At 39.7% G+C, this 21,447-nt stretch overlaps 1 protein-coding gene across 1 annotated transcript in view; it reads left to right on the top strand.

Annotated features, from left to right (window-relative positions):
- Window positions 1–21,447, top strand: part of RAB10 (RAB10, member RAS oncogene family) — a 78,159-nt gene continuing 56,712 nt past the window's right edge. The window contains exon 1 of the mRNA XM_047853267.1: window positions 1–662. Coding sequence (XP_047709223.1) covers window positions 536–662 — 127 coding nt within the window. The 5' untranslated portion in view covers window positions 1–535. The remainder of the gene's footprint in view (window positions 663–21,447) is intronic.

Genomic DNA, 21,447 nt, shown 5'->3' with positions numbered 1-21,447 from the left:
GTGCGTCTCAGGCAGCGCGCACGCCGGCGTGAGAGGGCACGGGGAAAAAGGTGGCTCTGGCCGGGGCGGCTCGGCTTCCTGTGGCTATGTAGCTGAGCTCGTCGGCTCGGGGTCCTCCACTGCCACCGCCGCGTCCTGGCGCGGAGTTTCTGCTTGGGAGGGAGACTGTCGTCACGCCCGCCGCATTCCCTCGACGGCAGAGCTTGCTTGCTCGCCCGTGGGAGCGTCCCGGCCGAGCAGCCCTGAGGGGGGAGGGGAGGCCATTTTGTCCCGACCGACTCCCCGGAACCGGGCGGAGCGGCTGGGAGAGGCTGCGGAGCCGCGGTCGCCGCCCTCGGAGGCACCGGACGCCGCCACCGTCGGGGGGCTTCCTCGACGAGGCCGTTCGCAGGTCGCCCGCGCCCTCTCGAGCCCTCGTTTTTCCCACGCTTCCCCGGTCCTCCGGCCTGAGAACGCCCGAGCGAGGAGTTGGCTGTAGTGAGAGGGACCGATCCCTTGGGGCCGCCGGCGGCGAGAGCCTGAGCCGCTCCTCCCAATGGCGAAGAAGACGTACGACCTGCTTTTCAAGCTGCTCCTGATCGGAGACTCGGGAGTGGGGAAGACCTGCGTCCTTTTTCGTTTTTCGGATGATGCCTTCAATACCACCTTTATTTCCACCATAGGTAAGACCTGTGGGAAGATGGTGTACGGTCTGGGTAGCTGCAGACCGTTTCTGTTACTCCAGACATCTTGCTTCCCGTAATAAACGCCTTTGTTTCAGTGATTCCGATTCCAAGCGACAGACCTAAGTTACTGTTTGAATCGACATCGAGCTTACTGGGGCGGGGTCTTCCCCTGCTTTCCATCCGGTCTTTTGCTTTCAAGTCTCCTACTCTGTTCGGTGCCTCTGATGCAAAATATGCAGCATTAACCACGTTCCAGAATGCTGTTTCTTTAAGCGACTGCACTGGCTTTTTCCATATTTGTGTGGCGTTACTAGATGCACGATACTTGTAAGGGATTTATTTTAGTGGTTGGGATTGAAGCCGTAGGTCATTTGGTAAAGGCCTGAATTTATACTTCAGGGCAAAGAGAAGATTCTATATGGTCATAACTTAGAGTAAACTTGAGGGTTTGTGTGAGGAATAATTAAAGCAAATTAGAGGGGAAAAGTGAGTTCCCCCGCGTTGACTAATCCATTGATGTGTCAAACAATCGGAGGCTCTTAGTGCTTGGGGTGGGACTCAATGGCATGTTTGCCTCACAGTGCTTTTCCAGACATCAACAGAAACAGTAATCTAAGGGAGATGATCAGTTTCTGTCCTCAAACCCGAAAGAATGAAGTTCTCCCTTCTGTTAGACTTTACGCTAGAATTTACGGGAAAACGTTTGGCCAGTCCTAGCCGAAGAACTTCTAATGTACTTTCACCTTATGTTTCAGAATTACTTAGTGTGGAAGTAAGAACTAAAGATTGACCTTTTTAGTTGGTTTCTGGTTTTGGAAAAAAAAAGGGGGAAGGCTCTGGGAAAATTCCTTTGGATTCTGGTTAGAAAATTTAGTGGCATTAAGACGACTTGTGTTAAATGAATTGTATGCGAAAAATGTCCCCCCCCCCCCCCCCCCCCGCAGTAAATATCTTAAAGGATACATGATTGCCCGTCATTTGGAACCCAGCACTCAGCATTGGGGCAGTGCAGTGAAACCCAGTTATACATGTAACTAGTTTTATATTTGCGATGATTTTAAAAAGCAACTGCAGCCTTCTCTGAACTCTGGGAATTGCAAAATTAAGCTGATTTCAATTTACAGCATTATTGGAATGGTTGATTTGGATTTATGACAAAATTTTTGTTAGCTACTTAATTCATATGAAATTATACTGAAATTAAGTTGGGCAAATGATAATTTTAAATAGATTTTTAATTTTACTCTTCCTTTTTTCGGGATGGGTGGGAGACATTGCAATCATTATTGGATGTGTATCATACTATTCTCTTGACCTGTCATAAATTCCCTGAAATTTAGAACTTGTTTTCTGCTTGTGGATTAGCACTTCCTACCACTAAGTTTGCTTTTAATATGCCACCACTTTTAGCTGTAACTGGGTGGGTCACATGGTTAGATCAGCAAATATTTATTGAGCACCTGATGCTAGGCACGGTTTTAGGTACTATAAGTGGTGAACAGGGTAGACCCCTTGAGCAGTCACAACAGAGCGTGGGAAGTGCTACAAAGGGATGAACGTAGGGAGGAGAGGTGACCAGCCTAAATCATGGGGGGATCTGAGTAAGCTTGCATGGAGATGGTATCTGAAATGAAGCCTGAAGGACATAGGAAGTGGACCAGTGGAATAGGATAGGGCCTAGAAATTCTGGAAAAGGGAGCATAGTGTAAACCTTTAGCAAGATCAAGATCAACTTTAACCTGCCATTGAGAAGGGTGGAATGAGAGTAGGAAGCAATGCATTAAGCCCCATCCATTCTAGTCTTTTCGTAATGGGTACGTACACACAACTAGAACCCAATCCTATAAGATAATGACTCAGTCTTGTGTAGTCTTTCTTTTTTTTTTTTTCTTTTTTCTTTTTTTTAAGTTTTATGTATTTAGTGATTTCTGTACCCAACGTGGGGCTCAAACTCACAACTTCGAGATCAAGAGTTGCATGCTCTTCCAACTTTCAGCTAGGCACCCCTGTGTAGTCCTTTTTTTAGGGGAAAATGTGTGGTGGTTTTGGTTAGAGCCTGCTTGGTTGGAATCCTACTTCCACAGGCTGTGGGACTTTGGCAAGTTACTTAACCTCTTTGTGCTTCAATTTCTTCATTTTATTATTATTTTTTAAGCTTATTTATTTATTTTTGAGAGAGAGCACTCGAGCAGTGGAGGGGCAGAGAGAGAAAATCCCAAGTGGGCTCCACACTGGCAGTGCAGGGCCTGATGTGGGACTTGATTTCCTGAATTGTGAGATCATGACTTGAGCTGAAATCAAGAGTTGGATGCTTAAGCAACTGAGCCACCAAGGTGCCTCTCAATTTCTTCTTTAAATAGAATCTACTACATAGGGTAGTTGTGAGGATTTTATGGGTCAGTGAGAGTAAAGCGTCTAGCATGGTGCCAGGCATACTGTAGGAGCAGAGTGCTTATTAGCTAGATACAGACTATATGTACCTTTGGCTGTTGAAGGATAGCAGAACAAGTTACTTTATGGATTGAATGCCCTGCGCACATGGTCACTCACATATTTGTTAGTCTCTGCTAAACAATTTCACATTAGACTCTGAAAGTTTCATATTTTGATATAAAAATATTTGATATGTTTGGTATTTTGATATAGGAGACAGGCTGAAGAGTGTGAACTGAGAAGTGAATAAGTATGAAATTCTAAGTATAGCTCCAACAGATATTGCATGTATCACTCTGTGCAGGTTTAGAAGTCTATTAAACCAGTGCTGTTTAAAACAAATAGAATCTGAGCCACATATTTTTTGATATTGAAAAAAGTAAAAAAAGGTTTTTTTTTTTACATTAAAATAAAAGAAGAATTTAATAATGTTTTAACTCATTTTACCCCAAATGGTATCATCTTATTATGTAATCAATATTTAAAAATTGTTGAAATATTTTCTATTGTTTTTCTTCAGTGTGTATGTTATACACTGAAACTAATTTCACTTTGGGTTTGGCACGTTTCAAGTGCTCGATAGTCACCTGTGGCTAGTGGCTACCATATTGGACAGTGTATGTCTGAACAGTCTGAACTAGCTAGTTGGCTAGAAATGACTTTGTATGCTATTTTTTTACTTTTTAAAAAATATTATCAGTTGACTAGGGTTATCTCTTTAGTTTTGTTTTTTAAAAAATCTAGAGCATTCGCTAATTATGAATGATAGTGAAATTTGAGTTGTTACTTGATTGTTAAAACCTCTTGAGGTTTGAGTAAGTAGTTACCTTGCTAAGTGAGTATTCAGAAATAAATAGAAGTAGGTATTCACAAGGACCAAACTGCCGATAGAAGGCAGACCCTCATTATTTCAGATGGAATCATTTTAGTTGTTTGTTGGTCATTGATTCTTAGAAGAAAGAATTTTTATGGGCTTATTATGCCCATAGTGCTCACAAAGACTACAGTATTTATTTAAAAAAAATTTTTTTTTTTTCAACGTTTATTTATTTTTGGGACAGAGAGAGACAGAGCATGAACGGGGGAGGGGCAGAGAGAGAGGGAGACACAGAATCGGAAACAGGCTCCAGGCTCTGAGCCATCAGCCCAGAGCCTGACTCGGGGCTCGAACTCCCGGACCGCGAGATCGTGACCTGGCTGAAGTCGGACGCTTAACCGACTGCGCCACCCAGGCGCCCAAGACTACAGTATTTAAATTTTTCTGTGTACTTTCAATTCCCACGCATTTATAGCAGAAATTATGATATTTATGGTCAGATTTATGGCAGAGTTGCAAAAACAAATTACTGTTATGTCCCACACTCACCATTCTCAAAGTGAATCCAAGGGAACTAGAATATAAGCTGCATGAGGGCAGAGGTTTTTTGTTGTTGTTTTTTGTTTGTTTGTTTTTTGCGGATAGAGGCTAACACTTAGAAGAGTCTCTCTTGAGGCGCCTGGGTGGCTCAGTCAGTTAAGTGTCCGACTTCAGCTCAGGTCATGATCTCACACTCCATGAGTTCAAGCCCTGAGTCGGGCTCTGTGCTGACAGCTCAGAGCCTGGAGCCTGCTTCAGATTCTGTGTCTCCCTCTCTCTCTCTGCTGCTCCCCTGGTCATGTTTTGTCTGTGTCTCAAAAATGTATGTGCTGCCGAAGCGAGCACTCTGTGTCTCAAAAATAAATAAAAACAGGGGCGCCTGGGTGGCGCAGTCGGTTAAGCGTCCGACTTCAGCCAGGTCACGATCTCGCGGTCCGGGAGTTCGAGCCCTGCGACAGGCTCTGGGCTGATGGCTCAGAGTCTGGAGCCTGTTTCCGATTCTGTGTCTCCCTCTCTCTCTGCCCCTCCCCCGTTCATGCTCTGTCTCTCTCTGTCCCAAAAATAAATAAAAAACGTTGAAAAAAAATTTAAAAAAAAATAAATAAAAACATTAAAAAAATTAAAAAAAAAGTTTCTCTTAATGGGTGTGAGATAAATAATGAATGAAGACAGGCAGACAAGTAATACAGTCAGGACCCTTTAATATAGAATAGGGGCCAGTTTAATTTAATATTTTCCTTCCTGTCTACTTTCTGAACATTGTATATGTGAAGTATATTGCAATCAGATTTTGCTTAAGAATAATAGCTGTTTGGGGGCGCCTGGGTGGCACAGTCGGTTAAGTGTCCGACTTCAGCCAGGTCACGATCTCGCGGTCCGTGAGTTCGAGCCCCGCGTCGGGCTCTGGGCTGATGGCTCAGAGCCTGGAGCCTGTTTCCGATTCTGTGTCTCCGTCTCTCTCTGCCCCTCCCCCGTTCATGCTCTGTCTCTCTCTGTCCCAAAAATAAATAAACGTTGAAAAAAAAAATTAAAAAAAAGAATAATAGCTGTTTGGCTAGTAGAATAATTTTAGGGTAAAACTGGTTTGAGAAATATTTGCTAAAGAGAGCTATTCAGGGGTCCATTTGGTTATAGCCCTCTTGGCAGTATGAGATCAGGAAAACATTACCCTTTAATGGTAGTTACATGGACTTGTCCTAAGGCAGAAATTTTTAGTGGGCTGTATTACTGAATGTGCTATTTTTTGGTATTAATTCCTCATTCCATGCCTTGGTGTATTATTACCTTTTCCATAGGGAATATCTTTTGTTGGGAAATGGATTGTCTGGGCTCCATGCAAGAAGTTAAATTGGTAAAGGCTCTTGCCTCTGGAGAGGTATAATGAATGCATCTTTTTTGCTAAGCTTTATTAGAGTAGGACGGTTCCAGTAACCTGCATTTAAGAATTGGTTGATTTAATTGAACTGAGCCCATTTATATGGGGAGGCTGCTTTTTAGAGAAATGAGCAAAACCCCTGTCATATTAAACATGCCTGGACTTTGCTGTGATTCTCAGTCAGCAGCTTATGCTATAGGAATGCCAGGGTGCCTAAGGAATCTTTCATTTTAATACCTAGTTTTAGGATTGATTAAAAACTATCCAGACATTTTTCCAAAGATCTACAGATGGCCAGTAAGCACATGAAAAGTTGTTCAGCATCACTAATAATTAGGGAAATGCAGTTCAAAACCACTATGAGATGTTACTGCAACCCATTAGGATGACTGGCTTATCAAAAATGAACTTTGTCAGGGGCTCCTGGGTGGCTCAGTTGGTTAAGCATATGACTCTTGATATCCGCTCAGGTAGTGATCTTTCAGTTGTGAGATTGATATCTGCATTGGGCTCCGTGCTGAGTGTGGAGCCTGCTTGGGAGTCTCCTTCTCCTTCTCTGCTCCTCCCCTGCTCACATACCCTGTCTCTCAAAATAAATAAACATTTTTTTAAAAAATGAACTTTGTCATACACTTACCTGTTCAAGTTCTTTCAGTACTTTTGGGTTTAGACCCAGAAGTGGAATTTCTGGATCATGTGGTAATTCTATTTTTAAGTTTTTGGGAAACCACCCTATTGTTTTCCACAGCAGCTGTACTCTTTTGTATTCTTACTGTCACTGCACCAGGGTTCCAATTTCTCCAGATCCTCACCATACTTACTATCTAGTTAGCAGCATTATTCACAATAGCCAAATGGTAGAAACAACCCAAATGTCCCCATGAATGGATACACAAAATGGAGTAGTATATGCATAGAGTGGAATATTACTCAGCCTTAAAAAGGAATGAAATTCTCGCATATACAACAACATGGATACCTTAAAAACACTGTGCTAAGGGAAACAAGGCAGACCGAAAAAAGGACAAATACTGTGTAAAATCATTTATATGAGGTACCTAGGATAGGCAAATTCATAGAGAAAGTAGAATAGTGGTTATCAGGGCCTGGAGACTGGGTAATGGGGAGTTATTGCTTAATGTGTACAGAATTTCATTTATTGCTTAATGGGTACAGAGTTTGACTTTGGGAAGATGAAAAAGTTGTGGAGATGGTAGTGGTGATGATTGTATAATAATTAGAATATCATGTAATGCCACTGAACTGTATGCTTAAAAATGGTTAAATGCACAAAAAGACAAATATTCACTATATGCTTGCATTTACATGAGGTATCTAAAGTCAAATTCATAGAAACAGAAAGTAGAATGGTGAAAGGTAGAATGATAGTCCCTTAGGGACTGGGAGAAGGGGGAAATAGGGAGTTGTTTAATGGGTATAGAGTTTCAGTTTTGTAAGGTGAAAAAGTTCTGGAGATCAGTTGCACAACAAAGTGAATATACTTAACATTACTGTACCATACACTTAAAACTTGTTAAGATAGGTAAATATTTTTTTTAACTTTTATTTATTTATTTTGATGGAGTGGGGGCAGAGGTGGGGGTAGACAATCCCAACAGGCTCCACTCTGTCAGTGCAGAGCCCAACATGGGGCTCAAACTCACCAACCATGGGGCTCGACCTGAGCTGAAACTAAAAGTCGGACGCTTAACCGACTGAGCCACCCAGGCGACTCATGATGGTCAATCTTATATGAATTTTTACCACAGTTTTTAAAAACTGGTAAATTTTATGTTATGTGTATTTTACTAAGAATCCAAAAAACAAAAGCTACCCAACACTTGTCCTAGTTCTCTGTAAGAGCATTTAATCACAGGCAGTTCCTCGGTGTTCCATGTGATAGTTACTGTTAACCAGTGGTCTTTGAGTCAAGAGGATCCTATATGGTACTTTCCCACACTTAAGTATCATTGGTCTGTACTCGATACTGAAGACAGGTTTGTCTTTTTGTTGTGTGTACCTACATGGAGCTCCTTGGGATGTAGAAAAAAAAATATCAATGCAGGAAAAGAATCCTGCAATTAATTTTAAGTCAAGAAACAGATTGATGAAGTGAAGTAAGTTCCAAAAGATTTTATGGGTAATTAGTGAAAGCTTTTTTACTAGAATCCAGATCTAGTTCTATGGCCATATTTCTGATTCTGAGAACTTCATGGTTTTGTTTGAAAAAAAATTAATGATGGCTAATTTTCCCATTCATCAATTTCTATTTGAAAAATGAAGTTGCAGTGCTGTTTTTTGTTTTTGTTGTTGTTTTGGCAGGAGTGAAGAAGTAACAAGTATCAGCACCAAATATCAAGGAGTTTTGTTTGGGTTACTTGTCCTTGCAAACCTAGAGCTTAACAGAGTAGAACTAAGCTGATGTTAAGGATGATTATTTTCACTTCCAGAATTACAGTGTATAAGAGTGTACAAATAAGTTAAAGGAATACCTGTATGCCTGTTCGGTTTGAAAAAGAGGAAGAGTGATAGAAATATTGGCAATCTCAACTTTTAACAGTACCAGTTTGCCCAGTCAGTGCTGTGGTGGGAACTGTAATTAGTAGAGAACTGTTAGAGCTCGTTGAGTGTTGATTTACAAATTAGAAACTTTTATTTAGCATAAAATATAAATTGCTAAAGATGTATTCTGTATAAATATGAAATATAAATTAGCTAAAGAGATATGCATGGGAAAAATGCTTATGGAGTTGGTTAGGTCAGAAAGGAAGAGTTCAAGGAAGCTACAGAGAATGTTAATAGAACATTTTCTGAATCTGGAAGACCAATAAAAGTCTTGTAAAGATCATAGATTTGCTTCCTTTAAATCGATGAATATTGGGGGTTAATGGAATCCTGTTTTTTTTTTTTTTCTCTTGAAGATTTTATTTTTAGGTAATTAGGTGAACTTTACATCCAACATAGAGCTTGAATTTAACAACCCCAAGACCAAGAGTCGCACGTCCTACCTACTGAAGCAGCCAAGTGTCCTTGGAATAAGTTTTTAAAATTTGAATTATAAGATAAAGACTTTGAAAATAAATCGTTAGAATAAAATATTAGTGCAGAAAACTCACCTGAAGAGAAATCTGAAATGAGAAAAAATTTTCTTTGAAAACAGTACTGCATATTTTGGATTACAAGCAAAAGTGATTGCTTGAGGTTTATCCTTCTTTCCCCGAGATGAAATTTTTTTTTTTTTTTTTTTTTTTTTTTTTTTGAGGAAAACAGCCATTGGTGGTGGAACACAGAGTTTCCAGTATGGCCCAGAAACAGAGCATCCAAGGTTGTAAATCATTAGAAAAAGGAAAAACAGTTTTGTGGAGACCCAAATAGTACAAATGTATCAAAATCAGTATAGAAGGACAGTGTTGATTTGTTTCTTTCATATTAATAGCGATGTATATGCAGATGTGTTTTAATAGAAATTTTTATTAAGGCAATTGTAGATTCATATGCAGTTATAACAAATAATACAGTGGGAATTCTTGTGCCTTCTACCCAGTTTTCTCAGTGGAAACATTTTTTGAAACTTGTGTAATATCACAACCAGGATATTAACATCTGGCACAGTACATCAGTCTTACTTTACATTTGCATACATACATGCATTACATATTTATGTTTCTCAGGTGTTTTGTTTTGTTTTGTTTTGTTTTAGTGTTTATTTAGTTTTGAGAGAAAGAGAGCGTGAGTGGGAGAGGGGCAGAGAGAGAGAGAGAGAGGGCGGGGGGGGGGAAGACACAGAATTGGAAGCAGGCTCCGGGCTCTGAGCTGTCAGCACAGAGCCTGACGCAGGGCTTGAACTCACAAGCAGCGAGATCATGACCTGAGCTGAAGTTGGATGCCCAAGCGACTGAGCCACCCAGGCGTCCCTGTTTCTCAGTTTTACTTGTTTTGATTTGTATATGTTTTAAGTTCTCCATAGTTTTATCACTTGTATATGTTAATGTAGCCACTACCACAGTGAAGATACTGAGCAGTTCCAAGAAGCAAAGATCCCTGGTGTTCTTTTAACTATACTCCTACCCCTGCCCCCATGTGTCTCCTCCAGAACTTTGTTTTTCATTTATAAAATTTTGTCGTTTCGTAAATGTTATATAAATGGAATTGTACAGGGTATACCTTTTGGGGTTGGCTTTTATTCACATAGCATAATTCTCTGGAGATTCACCCAAGTTGTTGTGTGTATTGGTAGTTCTTTTTTATTGTGTAGTATTCCATGGTATGCATTCACCAGTTTGTTTAACCATTCACCTGTTGAGGAACATCACTGCTGATTCCACTTTTTGGCTGTTGTGAGTAAAGCTGTTAGGAATATTTGTATACAGGTTTTTATATGATCATAAGTTTTCATTTCTCTGGGATAAATGCCCAATAGTATAATTACTGGGTCATATGGTAATTGCATGTTTGGTTTTATAAGAAACTACCAAACTGTTTCCAGAATGGCTTTACTATTTTATATTCCCACCAGCAGTGTGTGAGTGATCTAGTTTCTCTGCATCCTCACCAGCATTTGGTGGTGTTACTATTTTGTATTTTGCTATTCTGGTCTCTGTATAGTGATATTCTCGGTGTGGCTTTAATTTGCATTTCCCTGCTGGCCAGAGGTGTTGAAAAATCTTTTTATGTCCTTATTTACCATCTATATATCTTCTGATGAAATGTCTGTTCATGTCAGTTGCCCATTTTCTTTGATTGTTTTTACTGTTGAGTTTTGAGAGTTCTTTGCACATTTTATTTATTTATTTATTTATTTATTTATTTATTTATTTACTTACTTACAGTTTATTTTGAGAGAAAGTGGGAGTGGGGGAGGGGCAGAGAGCGAGGGGGAGAGAGAGAATCCCAAGCAGGCTCTATACTGTCAGTGCAGAGTCCAATAGATGTGGAACTTGAACTCATGAACCGTGTGATCATGACCTGAACTGAAGTCCGATGGTTACCTGAGTCACCCAGGCACTCCTCTTTATACATTTTAGATACTAGTCCTTTGTTGGATTTGTGGTTTGCAGGTATTTTCTCCTAGTCTGTATCTTGTCTCTTCTTCATTATGTGGACATTCATAGAGCAGTTTTAATTTTGATGAAGTCTAATTATTTTTTTTTTTTTTTTTTACGGATCATGCTTTTGGTGTCTAAGAACTCTGTTTAGTCCTAGATCCTGAAGATTTTCTTCCATGGTGTTTTCTAAATGTTATCATTTTACATTTTACATGTGAGCCTGCAATCTATTTTGAGTTAATTTTTGTATATGGTGTGAGTTTTAGGTTGAAGTTAATCTTTTTTGGCTATGGAATGGATATTCAGTTGCTCCAGTACCATTTATTGAATGTACAGGCCTTTTGTTTTTTGTTTTTTTAAATCTCATAATCAGGTGGTGCAGATGTTTTGAAGGCTTCAGAGATTATGTATAAGAGTGAAAGTTGACTCACGTGACTCTTTTATATAATAGCAACTTATACTCTGCTTTCTGAAAGATTTTCAAAATTTTTATCAGTGATATATATTTGAAATAAAATACTGGTATAAGATTTTTAGTAATAAAGAAATCTCTCGTCCTATCCCTGTCCATCCCCAGTCTTGCTCTTGAGAGGCATCGTCTAGCTCTTCTGTTACCTACCTCTATATTTTTATTCGTTTTGTTTTGTTTTGTTTTGTTTTTGAGAGAGAGCAAGCGCGTGTGCATGGGCCGGATAGAGGGGCAGAGGGAGAGAGAATCTTAAGCAGGCTCCATGCTCGGTGCAGAGCTGGACACAGGGCTTGATTCCATGACCCTGGGATTGTGACCTGAGCTGAAATCAAGAGTCAGGCGCTCAACCAACTGGACCACCCAGGCGCCCCACTATTTTTTTTATTTTCAATGTTTATTTTAGGGAGAGAGAGAGAGAGAGAGCGCGAGCGAGCACGAGTGGGGAAGGGGCAGGGAGAGAGGGAGACACAGAATCCAACCGAGGCTCTGAGCTGTTAGCACAGAGCCCAACATGGGGCTCAAACTTACAAGCCATGAGGTCATGACCTGAGCCAAAGAAGTCAGATGCTTAACTGACTGAGCCACCCAGGCGCTCCTTATTTTTATTTTTTTAAGTAAACTCTGCGCCCATGGTGGGGCGCAAACTCACAACCCCCAGTCACATACTCTATTGACTGAGCCAGCCAGGTGCCCCTACATACCTCTGTTTTCAAATGATATGTCCGTATATCTCTTGAGTCATTAATTAATTTTCTGTTTAAAATTTTTTGATGTTTATTTACTTTTGAAAGATACCAAGCACGTGAGAATAGGGGTGGGGCAGAGAGAGGGGGACAGAGTATCCAAAGCAGGCTCTGCGCTGACAGCAGCGAGCCGGATGTGGGACTTGATCTCACAAACTGTGAGATTATGACTGGAGCCAGAGTCGGATATACCGACTTAGCTGCCAAGGCGTCCCATTTTTATATATATTTTTTTAATTTTTTTTTTCCAACGTTTATTTATTTTTGGGACAGAGAGAGACAGAGCATGAATGGGGGAGGGGCAGAGAGAGAGGGAGACACAGAATCGGAAACAGGCTCCAGGCTCTGAGCCATCAGCCCAGAGCCTGACGCGGGGCTCGAACTCCCGGACCGCGAGATCGTGACCTGGCTGAAGTCGGACGCTTAACCGACTGTGCCACCCAGGCGCCCCCCATTTTTATATTTTTAAAGTTTATTTTTTCGAAGTGAGAGAAAGTGCACACACATGGGCGCACACGCAAGTGGGGAGGGGCAGAAAGGGGGGGCAGAGAGAGAATTCCAAGCAGGCTCTGCATTGTGTGAGTACAAGCCTGATGCTGAGCTTTAAACTCATGAACCACAAGTTCAACGACTGAGCCGAAGTCAGACGCTTAACTGACTGAGCCACCCACGTGTCCCATTAATCTAATATTAGTTGGGAATTTTAACGTTTTATAATCTCATCCTACTCTTTCTCCTTTTTGTCAAATTGGTTTCTGGTGGTTCCATGCTCATGTAAATATTCCCTGTTAAGCCAAATAATTTATTATGACTCTCTCTCTTTCCTCTGAAGTTAAAATTCTTTTTATTTGATTAATTTCATTTTACCCATTGTCAAGTTTTCCTACATCCTCCAACAGCCTCTCAGAATGATTATACAGTCATACTGTCAGAGAGATAATTTTTTTTTTTCCTGGACACACCTCTTCTAGATCTTTTCTCCTTCCTGCTTCAGTAATAGATTGGTTAGTAACTAACCCTGTTGTACTGCTATTGCCTTGGGACTTCCCTTAACTGCCTCTTCTTTGTGATACTGTTTTTTGGTTTACTGCCTTGGATCCTTTCCTCTTCTAAGTAGCTTCTTGAAAAAAGGTTGTATGGCAAAGGAAATTTTTTGAGACTTTCCATTTTGACAACATCTTAATTCTTTTTAATTCAATTGAAGGTCTGATAGGGATAGAATTCTAAGTTGAAAATAATTGTTCCTTAGGGTTTTGAAAATATTAGTCTATTTTCTAGTTTCTGATGTTGCTAACAAATCCGGTACAATTCTGATTTTTTTTTCCCCCTAAGAGAAAGAGCGCACAAGTAGGGGAGAGGGGCAGAGGGAGAGAGAATTTTAAGCAGGCTCCCCACTCAGCCTCATGTGGGGCTCAATCCCACCACCTTGGGATCATGACCTGAGCTGAAGTCAAGAGTTGGATGCTCACCTGACTGAGCCACCCAGGCACGCCCTCATTCTGATTCTTTATCCATTATTTGTGATCTAGTTTGTCTCTAGAAGTTTTTAGATTTAAAAGTTTTTTTAGGGGTGCCTGGATGGCTCAGTTGGTTAAGCATCCAACTTCGGCTCAGGTCATGATGTCACAGCTCGTGGGTTTGAGCCCTGCTTCCGGCTCTGTGCTGACAGCTCAGAGCCTGGAGCCTGCTTCAGATTCTGTGTCTCCCTCTCTCTCTGCCTCTCCCCGACTGTGTTCTCTCTCTCTCAAAAATAAATAAAAATGTAAAAAAATTTTTTAAGTTTTTTTGATGACTGGTAACAGATTCCAGAATGATGTATCTTAGTGGGTGGGGTCTTTTTTTTTTTTTTTTTTTTAATGAACCCATTTTTCTAAATACTTGGTCTTTATGTTTTTTTCTTGCATTTTTACCCCCTATAATTTTCTTCCCTTTATTTTGTTTTTTGTTTTTTGTTTTTTTTAGTTTATTTATTTATTTTGAGAGCGAGCAAGCAGGGGAGGGTCAGAGAGTGATGGGGAAAGAGTGTCCCACAGAGGTTCCATACTGTCAGCACAGAGCCAGGCATGGGACTTTAACTCATGACCTGAGCTGAAATTTAGAGTCAGCCGCTCAACTGACTTGAGTCACCCAAGTGCCCCCTTTATTTTGTTTTTAATTGGTTTTTGGACTTTTTATTGTGTAATTTCCTATTTTCCAGCTTTGTTAATTGGTTTTCTTTTCTTTTTTTTTTTTTTTTTAATTTTTTTTTTTTTAACGTTTATTCATTTTTGAGACAGAGAGAGACAGAGCATGAATGGGGGAAGGTCAGAGAGAGAGGGAGACAGAGAATCTGAAACAGGCTCCAGGCTCTGAGCTGTCAGCACATAGCCTGACGCGGGGCTCGAACTCACGGACCACGAGATCATGACCTGAGCCGAAGTCGGACGCCCAACCGACTGAGCCACCCAGGCGCCCCTAATTGGTTTTATTTTCTGGAAGATTTCCTCAACTTTATCTTTTAACTTTTCTATTGAAGGTTTTAGTTCAGCTGTCATATTTTAAAATTTGTAGTAGTTTTTTCTTGTTTTTTTTTTTAAAGTGTACTCTTTTCATGAATTATTTTTTTCTTGGGAGATAGCTTGTTTGACATTTCTATTTCTTGCCTGTTTTTTCCTTCAAGTTTTCTGTGCTCTCCCCACATTTGTTTTATTCTGTATTTTAGAGGCCTTTCTCAAATGATTGGTAATTTCAGGGTGTATGTTCATAATTAAGAATGGGTCATTTTTTTTTTTTTTTAATGTTTATTTTTGAGACAAAGAGAGAGCATGAACGGAGGAGGGTCAGAGAGAGAGGGAGACACAGAATCCGAAGCAGGCTCCAGGCTCTGAGCTGTCAGCACAGAGCCCGACGCAGGGCTCAAACTCACAGACCAGACCGTGAGATCATGACCTGAGCTGAAGTCGGACGCTTAACCTACGGAGCCACCCAGGCGCCCCAAGAATGGGTCATTAAAAAGATGTTTGCAAGCTCTGTAAGCATGGGTGGGGCTTTTTAACTCCCTGTTTTTGTCTCTCCATACTCCATTGAGCCTCTTGTTCTTGAATTCAAAGTATATCGGTTTTATATTTTCTGGAGAATAAACCTTTAGATTCCTGCTTAGTCTTGTGGAGTGGTAAAATCTGGCTATTTGAGATGGAGGCTAGATCTTGGGGTGTCCATATGTAAACCTTTAATCAGTTTCTGCCTGGTACCTGATAACCTCCTATTAAACCTTTCTCAGGGTTCTGAGACATGAAGTGGCTTGCTCCTCATTGGTGTCTTTAGTGGACCCTGAGGTCATAAGATTTTTTGTCTTCATCTATTATGGTTAGAGTTACAATGTCTATTCATTTATTTTTATTTAAAATTTTTTTTGTTAACATTTGTTCATTTTTGAGAGATGGAGAGATACAGAGCGTGAGTGGGGAAGGGGCAGAGACAGAGAGGGAGACACAGAAGCTGAAGCAGGCTGCAGGCTCTGAGCTGTCATCACAAAGACCAGTGTGGGGCTTGAACCCACAGGCCACAAGATCATGACCTGAGCAGAAGTTGGGCACCCAACCGACTGAGCCACCCAGGTGCCCCAAGGTGTTTTTATATGTAGGTACCACAACTTAACAGGACTTTTTTTTTTTTTTTTTTTTTAGTACAGAACATTTTAAACTTTCTTCTTTAGCTCCCAACACATATTTTCTTGAGCTGATTTCAGCTTTTTTCTAGATGATGCTACGTAGCAGGCATTGTTATTTAGGTTATTGATGAAGAGGCCATATATATATACGTGTGTATGTGTGTGTGTGTATGTGTATATATATATATATATATATACACACACACACACACACATATATACACACACACGTGTATATATGTATATATGTATATATATGTGTATATATACATATATATACACACACACACACGTATATATATATACACACACATACATGTATATATATTACAACCTAGGGCAAAGGGTAAGAGCATATATATATATGTATATATATATGTGTGTATATATATATATATACACACATATACACGTGTATATATACACACACACACACACACACACACACATATATATATATAAATGCTCTTACCCTTTGCTCTAGGTTGTGATCTTCTCATTTAATGATGATTTCCAACTGCAATAGTGATCTAGTTAACCACAGTTTGCTTTTTCAACATTTTCTTCAGTCTTGGGTAACGTCTCCATCCTTGACATTTTATCTACCCTTGGAATACTTTAGCACCATAAAAACGTTTCTGCTGAAGGGACTCTTTCTTCAAACAGTTTTTTTCCTGATCTCTTAATGAGTTTTAGTAAATTCTTGAGTTTAAAACTGCTCAGTGGAGTAATAATTTTTTTAGGGAACTGTTTTCTCAAATATAGCTTTTCTTTTAGAATTTATTGATTGATGGGAATGAGTGGCTGCAAGGAAAGAATTGGAAGTCTTAAATGATAATCTTATAGAAAGCCTTATAGCTAACAATTTCAAGAGTAAATACATTTTTTGTAAATTTGTCCTTGATTCTTTTACTTGTAAAACACATCTTTCTGAAAGCAACGGTGTTGTGTGCTTACTTGGTGTTGCATGATCATACGTTGTTTTGTGGATTTTGACATGCACCGTGGAATAGTATTACAGCTTGTCGCATCTTTCTTGCTAGTGGTCAGTTAAGTTTTCTCACATAACTGTCATGAATCTGCTTCAGTGGATGATTTGCTTTTAGGTAGTATTTGGCCTTCCTTTACCATTATAAAATTTCGACAGTGTGTGGTGGGTTGATTTTCTTTAAAGATGATAATAATGATCCATTTTTAAAAATGTGCAGTGACTGTGAAGAAAGTGGTTCCAAAGTGTCTTTCTGAACAGTAGCAGCACCAGCATCACCAGAAAACCTGGTGGAAATGCAAGTTCTCACGTTCTACCTCTTTTTTTTCTTTTTTTCTCTTTCTCTTTTTTCTTCCCTTATTTTACCTTATTTTACTTTATTTTATTTTATTTTATTTTATTTTATTTTATTTTATTTTTAGTTTATTTTGAGAGAGAAAGAAAGAGTAGGGGATGGGCAGAGAGAAAGAGAAGGAGGGAGAGAATCCCAAGCAATCTCCACACTATCAGTGCAGAGCCCAATGTGGGGCTTGATCTCACAGTGAGATCATGACCTGACATGAGCTGAAACCAGGAATGGGATGCTTAACTGACTGAGCCACCCAGGCACCCCCCCTCCCACCTCTGATTTTTTTTTTTTTTTTTTTTTTTAGAGATGGCACAAGTGAGCGAGAGGCAGAGAGAGAGAGAGAGAGAAAGAAAGAATCAGGGCTCGTGTTCACCTGAGGTGGGACTCAAACTCATGAACTGTGAGATCGTGACCTGAGCCAAAGTCAGATGCTTAACTGACTGAGCCACCCAGACACCCCTCTTTTGACTTCTTTGGAGGATGGTTGGCAGTGGAGGTGTCCAGAGTCCAGTTCAGGATTGTATATTGAATTTAGTTGTCCTGTCTCTATAAATTTTCCTTACTTGAGAACAAAACAGATCATGACATTGACATTTTCAAATGAGTATAAGTATTTTGTTAATAGAATGTCCCACATTTTGGATTTGCTTCCTCATGATTAGATTCAAGTTAAACATTTTGGCAAACGTACTAACTAGGTGATTTGTCTTAGTGCGTCACATCAGGAAGTGTGCATATGTCATTTTGTCCGTTATTGGAGACAATAAATTTGAACCCTTGTGTAAGATACAGTCTGCGAAATTGTTAAGGTATTTTCCCAAATGTAATTAATAATTAAGAGGTGTGGTGATGCTTTGAGACTGTGACTATTGTATTATCTAAAAACATTTTACCCAGTGGTTTGATCCATGAATGAATCCGTGATTACATTTGGGGTTGCAAAAAAATATTTCTCTTTCTCTCATTCCTTTTTGTCTTCTTCGAAGACCATAAAAACTCTCACCAGAGTCCTTTGGCCACCTACTGTCACTTTTCAGTAGTCAAAATTGTGTTAACATGGACATAATTGAGCATTTTTTTTGACTTTTTTAAAACTACATGCACAACCATAATAGGCTTCCTTTTAAAAAAATTTTTTTAAATGTTTATTTATGAGAGAGAGAGAGAAAATGGGGGAGGGGCAGAGAGAGAGGGAGACACAGAATCCAAAGCAGGCTCCAGGCTCTGAGCTGTCAGCACAGAGCCTGATGGGGGCCTTGAACTCACGGAGTGTAAGATCATGACCTGAGCCGAAGTCTGATGCTTAACCAGCTGGAGCCACCCAGGCGCCCGCAGTCTTTTCTTTCTTTAAACAAATTTCAAAAAGTTTTAATCAAAGTAATAACTATTTGTAGTTTAAAAAAGTTACATTGTACTGCATGATTTGCAATGAAAAATAGGTGTTCTCTGTACCATTGTTTCCACTATGAGTCCTTCTTCCCTATGACAGCCCTTTCAACTCCTTGCTAATTCTCCTGGTATTTACTATTATATTTTTCTTTTTTCTTTGTTTTAATTTTTAATGTTTATTTTTGAGAGAGACACTATGAGTGGGGGAGGGGCAGAGAGAGAGGGAGACACAGAATCTGAAGCAGGCTCCAGGCTCTGAGCTGTCAGCACAGAACCCGATGTGGGGCTTGAACTCATGGGCCGTGAGATCATGACCTGAGCCGAAGTCGGATGCTTAACTGACTGAGCCACCCAGGCATCCCATATTTCTAAATAATATGATTATGTTGCTGTTTATCTAACAATTTTAGACATTATCTGTTGATTTCCTTTTGTGAAATATGAGAGTTTCAGCCTAGACATACTGGCTTCATAATCCATGCTGCTTAGTCTTATAAAAGGTGAATGTTCTATTTTAGGGATGTACCTGGGTCTTTTATTTGCCCTATATGTCTCCTTAATTCTGATATTCCTTCATATGTCTTTAATTAGCTTTTGTTTTTTAGTGTTCTAATTTTGATTTCTTGATTGGATTTTTATTTTATTTTATTTTCCAACTTTTTTTTTTTTTTTTTTTTGGGGACAGAGAGAGACAGAGCATGAACGGGGGAGGGGCAGAGAGAGAGGGAGACACAGAATCGGAAACAGGCTCCAGGCTCTGAGCCATCAGCCCAGAGCCCGACGCGGGGCTCGAACTCATGGACCGTGAGATCGTGACCTGGCTGAAGTCGGACGCTTAACCGACTGCGCCACCCAGGCGCCCCTTGATTGGATTTTTAAAGGGCAGTTAAAAACAACAGAAGTCACTCATGTGCGCACATATACACATGTACATATAAACACACGGATGACTCCCTGCCTGAATAATGGAATAGTTACTTAGTTTTCTTTCTGGCATGTTTTGAACTTAATTATGTGCGTAAGTAATTTCATATTGTTCTCAGTATCTATACTTACTTGCTATTTTTAGTGTTTCTTTTATGTACATTTTTCTGTATCTGTATTCTTGTTATTTTTCATGTCAAAAATAGCACTTTTGATGTACCTGTTAAGTGCTAGGAGCTTATTTTCCATTTTGGGCCATTTGTTGCTATTCAGTTTTTGAATGGATACTAAGAATCTGAAGTAAATTGGTCCAGTGTCATACCTGAAAAAGAGTATTTCTAATTTTCCAGAAAGAATTACCTTGAAAGTCTAAGTTTTTCTAAGGGTCTTGATCTGGGTACTAATAAGTCTTGCTGGACATGTAATAGTTTTGCTATTGGTAACAAACCAAAGAAAAGCTTTTAAATTTTATCTCAAATTAACCTTATTTACTTAGAATATATTTGAGCAGTGCTAAATTTTAGCTCACAGCATATGTCAGCTAATTTTCAGGTTTAAAAAAATGGTTGTGGGGCACTTGGGTGGCTCAGTCGGTTAAGCGTCCGACTTCAGCTCAGATCATAATCTCGCGGTCCGTGGATTTGAGCCCCATGTTGGGCTGTGTGCTGACAGCTCAGAGCCTGGAGCCTGCTTCAGATTCTGTCTCCTTCTCTCTCTGCCCCTCCCCTGCTCATGCTCGCTCGCTCTTTTTCTCTCTCTCAAAAATGAATAAACGTTAACAAAAAAAAAATGAAAAAATGGTTTTAATCGAAAACACAATAGATCTTTAGGTTAAAAACACTACTTCAGGGGCACCTGGGTGGCACAATTGGTTAAGCGTCAGACTCTTGATCTCGGTTCAGGTCATGATCCCACAGTACCTCAGTTTGAGTCCTGCATTAGACTCTGCGGTGATGGCGTGGAACCTGGTTAGGATTCTATCTTTCCTTTTCTCTGCCCCTTCCCTGGCTTGTGTGTGCTCGATCTCTTTCTCTCAAAATACATTTCTCTCAAAAAAAAAAAAACACACTATTTTAGAAATATGTGTGTTAGGTATGTGAGATATGGAAATAGGTGAGATATGGGAACACCTCTAATAGTGTGTTTCACCTCTTTTGGTAGTGAGTTACAGAAAAGAAATCGTTGACAATAGAAAGGAAGGTTGTTTGAGGTGTGTTTCTTTGTAATTAAAACTTTTAGAACCACCAGTTGAAATCTGAATTATGGCAAAACAAGCAAAAACCTTTTCAACCAGTAGCAGTAAGGTATTTGGTTTATTCAGTAAGCATTTATTGGGCATATATTGTGTATAAGGGCCATGATGATTATATAGAGATGAAAGGTAAAAAAAATATGAAAGTTTCTCTTTTGAAGAGTTCACAATTCAGTGATCGAGTCACTCACCTAATTGTTCAGTAAAATGTGTAAAAGATAATAAAGCTACTATGTGGGAAACAGGAGGGACTTGTAAACTTTGAGATTATAGACCTCACAGAGGAAGTCATTTAAGCTGAGCCTTAAAGCATGTTTAATAAGGTGCCAGGGGGTTAGAGGTATTTTCAGGTTGAGGGAATTGCATAGGAATGGAGTCATTGGTACATGGTGTGTTTGGAGACTACAGGTAGAACAAAGTGACCTAGAATGGGAGGTATGGCAGGATATAAATTGGGGCTGGATTGTAGAAGGATTTTCTAAGGTGTCATCAAGAGTTTTGTAGCAGAGGAATGGTGACTTTAGATTTAAGATAGGACTTTTTTTTTTGGTTTAAAAGGTGTGTACTATATATACTTTGATATGTGTAGAAGAGACTATGAAGAGGTATGTATCAAAGTGTTAACATGGAAGTTAATGGAGGGAGAGAGACAAATTTGCAAAATGCTGGGTAGAATCTGAGAGAGATGACGAGGGTCTGAGCTACAAAGGTGAGGATTAAGGTAGTAAACAAATACACTTGATTTAGTGTGATTAGATATTGGGGACAGGATTGGTGAGAGCAAGGGGCCAGTTAGGTTTCTAACTGGG

Source organism: Prionailurus viverrinus, chromosome A3 (genome assembly GCF_022837055.1).
Source record: "Prionailurus viverrinus isolate Anna chromosome A3, UM_Priviv_1.0, whole genome shotgun sequence".
NCBI classification, from domain to species: Eukaryota; Metazoa; Chordata; class Mammalia; order Carnivora; family Felidae; genus Prionailurus; species Prionailurus viverrinus.
This window is presented reverse-complemented; position numbering and strand designations above follow the sequence as displayed.